The 3,651-nt window shown below is 34.6% G+C and overlaps 1 protein-coding gene across 1 annotated transcript; it reads left to right on the top strand.

The window, feature by feature from the left end:
* Positions 1-385: 385 nt before the first annotated feature.
* Positions 386-3,166, top strand: LOC149497995 (high affinity nitrate transporter 2.4-like). The gene is made up of 3 exons (XM_089718200.1): positions 386-1,265; positions 2,121-2,236; positions 2,365-3,166. The coding sequence occupies exons 1-3, from the start codon at positions 456-458 to the stop codon at positions 3,029-3,031; spliced, it is 1,593 nt and encodes a 530-aa protein (XP_089574326.1). The 5' UTR covers positions 386-455; the 3' UTR covers positions 3,032-3,166.
* Positions 3,167-3,651: the final 485 nt, after the last annotated feature.

A 3,651-nucleotide genomic window follows, 5' to 3' on the forward strand; every position in this document is an offset into this window, starting at 1 on the left:
GTGACTTTACCAAATTTAGTTGTAGTTTATGCCCTTGAAAGGCAAATTTCACATAAAAAAACAAACAAAAAGGGAAAACCTTTTTTGAATTCGGCAAAGCATCTTACAAAAATAAAAGTAAGACAACTCTAATTCGAAAATTTATTAACCACAGTCGATTCTAAACAAACACCTTCAAAGCTCTTTCAATAGGTGAAAGGGTAAGGCCATCATATATATATATTTTTTGGTCTCAATCAACCATAAATTAAGTAGAATTAAATGATTTAATTTTGCATATGTAAGAATTATGAGACATGGGGATGAATGCTGAATGTTAAAGACGAGAAAAAGTATATATCATTATTGAATTTGGTTTGTGAGAAAAGGAAATCTCATGCCTTACTCTCTATAATTGGAAACCCACACCCTTGAAAACAAAAGCCCTCCTTCTTCTCTGTACAAAGAACCCAAATATGGATAATTCAGAGATCTCTCCAGGAAGCTCCATGCATGGAGTTTCAGCCAAAGAACAAACCTTTGCTTTCTCGGTAACAAACCCAGAAATCCCAACAGACACCACAGCAAAATTCTCCTTACCGGTTGATTCAGAACACAAAGCCAAAATATTCAATCTTTTTTCATTAGCAAATCCACACATGACCACTTTTCACCTTTCATGGCTCTCCTTTTTCACTTGCTTCATTTCCACTTTCGCAGCAGCTCCATTAGTACCCATTATAAGAGATAACCTAAACCTGACGAAGAAAGATATAGGCAATGCAGGAATATCTTCAGTTTCTGGTAGTATTTTTTCCAGGCTTGTAATGGGTGCAGCTTGTGACCTATTAGGCCCACGTTATGCTTGTGCTTTTCTTATTATGCTTTCTGCTCCTACAGTTTTCTGCATGGCATTTGTTTCTTCTGCTGGTGGATATGTAGCTGTTAGGTTTATGATTGGATTTTCTTTAGCAACATTTGTTTCCTGTCAATTTTGGATGAGTTGTATGTTTAACGGGAAAATTATCGGGCTTGTTAATGGAACTGCTGCTGGCTGGGGGAATATGGGAGGTGGGGTTACTCAGTTACTTATGCCTATGCTTTATGAGTTAATTAGAAGATGTGGTGCTACTCCTTTTACTGCTTGGAGAATTGCATTTTTTATTCCTGGATGGTTACATGTTATTATGGGGATTCTTGTTTTGAGCTTAGGACAAGATTTGCCTGATGGGAACCTAGGTACTTTGCAGAAGAAAGGGGATGTCCCAAAAGATAAGATCTCTAAGGTCAGTCTCTCTCTCTCTCTCTCTCTCTCTCTCTCTCTCTCTCTCTCTCTCTCTCTATATATATATATATATATATATATAACTGGAGGATGAATCTCTAATTAATATTCTGTTACAAGTGGATACTCAGATTACTAATATCAGAAATTTTGTATATTGCAATTATTCTGAAAAACTTTTATAGCTATTATGTGAAATACATAAGAAAAAGTAAGGTTTAATGACTTTTAATTAATATTTTAAATATAATTGTTTTTCCAACAATAATATGAACAATAATGATAAATCGATCTTTGTGATCTCAATCACATGTGTTTATGTAAATGTCATATTTAATTAGCATTTAAAATTAGAATTACATTTTAATCTTTTCGTTAAATTTAACATTTTTTGACTTAGAATTAAGAAAATGATTGAATCATCTCAATTTTGAAAAATAAAAGTATCATCTACATGAATAAGAAAAAAAAAAAAGAAAATTATCAAATTTAATGGAAGAGGGGGATTAATTTATCAAGGTGTTCCGATCTAATCTCAAATAGTGTGTGTGCATATCAATATCTGGACCAATGATGGGAATTGGAAAAGAACCTCAGTTTTGCCGGCCAATAAAAGATGTTAAACCATTAGATTCTAAGAAACGGCAGACTGTATATTCAGAAATCAGAACATTCTCCAACTTCAAACTAAAATATTATCATTTCACTATCAAAAGGAACTATTGTCATAAATAAGAAATAATCAATTTGCCTATAATTTACTTGAACCTTTTGGAAATTATTTTCACATTGAAAGTGAAATTCTCTTTTGTCTTTCACAGAGTCTCTATTTTCCACATTACTATCTGTTTTACAGGTTCTTTGGTATGCAGTAACAAATTACAGAACATGGATCTTTTTTCTTCTCTATGGCATGTCACTTGGAGTGGAACTTACTACAGATAATGTTATTGCAGAATATTTTTTCGACAGGTTCTATTTTATTTTACTAACATAATGATATTGTAATTTAGCTTCCATGCACATGATTGAGTGGGTCGTTTTTGTCTAATTAATTAATAAGTCTTTCCTGTACCTTACATGCTTAACGTCCATTATAGGTTTAACCTCAAGCTCCGAACTGCCGGAATCATAGCTGCCACCTTTGGAATGGCAAACATATTTGCCCGCCCGATGGGTGGCCTAATGTCCGACATGGCTGCCCGTCGTTTTGGGATGCGTGGCCGCCTCTGGAACCTTTATATCCTCCAAACACTTGGAGGCATATTCTGCATCTCTCTGGGCCGAGCCAATTCTCTCTCTCTTTCTGTTCTCTTTATGATTCTCTTCTCCTTAGGTGCTCAAGCTGCCTGCGGTGCCACCTTCGGTATCATTCCTTTCATTTCTCGCCGATCTCTAGGCATCATCTCTGGCCTTACTGGTGCAGGTGGCAATTTTGGGTCTGGATTGACTCAGTTACTGTTTTTTACAACCTCAAGCTTTTCTACAGCAACTGGGCTTTCTCTTATGGGGATTATGATAGTTGCTTGTACTTTACCTGTAGCTCTTGTGCATTTCCCTCAGTGGGGTAGTATGTTTTTGCCTGCAACAAAAAACGTTGAGAAAGGTAGCGAAGAGTATTATTATGGGTTGGAGTGGAATGAAGAGGAGAAAGAGAAAGGGTTGCATCGCGGAAGTCTAAAGTTTGCAGAGAATAGCCGGTCGGAGAGAGGACGGCGAGTCGTTTCTGCAGTTACTCCGCCTAGTTCTACACCTGCTAATGTTTAGTGTGGAGAATAATTAAATAAACACTTTAAAAAGGGCCATCATGGAAATTTGGACCTCTTTTTTTTTTTTTGTTACATTATTATTTTTTTTTTGTTACAGAAATTTGGACTACTTTAATTAGCTCTTGTGGGCTGGGAGAAGGGTTTTCAGAAAGTTCTAGTGGAATCTGAAAGACTTAGGCCCATGTTGTTGGATTGATAATCTCAGAGCCCAAAACAGAATGGATTATTTCTCGGCCCATGTTTAAGTTGGCTACATCAAATAATCCATAATGTATTTCTTTCACTTGTTGATGGCTAAATCATAAATTAAACTATATACTTTTAGTCAAAAAACTTCAAACATCATGAGCAAACTCTTAAAGTTAAGAAATTTTTTAATATTATATATACTTCTCTGTACTAGTAACAACAGTTTTTAAGACTTTTTTTAATTTTATATTCAAAAATTGATTTAATATGTGGTTAACAGTTTATTATAACGTTTAAAATAATATTTTATACATTTTTAATTATTCAAAAAGTAAATAATTGATATAATTGAGTTGTTCAATAAGTCTAAGTTAAAGTATTTAAGAGGTGACATGAAACGGATTAAAGAAAAAGTCGAGGAGCCACGAG

The sequence above is a fragment of the Jatropha curcas genome, chromosome 2 (assembly GCF_041381405.1).
Source record: "Jatropha curcas cultivar XTBG-Jc1 chromosome 2, XTBG_Jcur_1.0, whole genome shotgun sequence".
NCBI classification, from domain to species: domain Eukaryota; kingdom Viridiplantae; phylum Streptophyta; class Magnoliopsida; order Malpighiales; family Euphorbiaceae; genus Jatropha; species Jatropha curcas.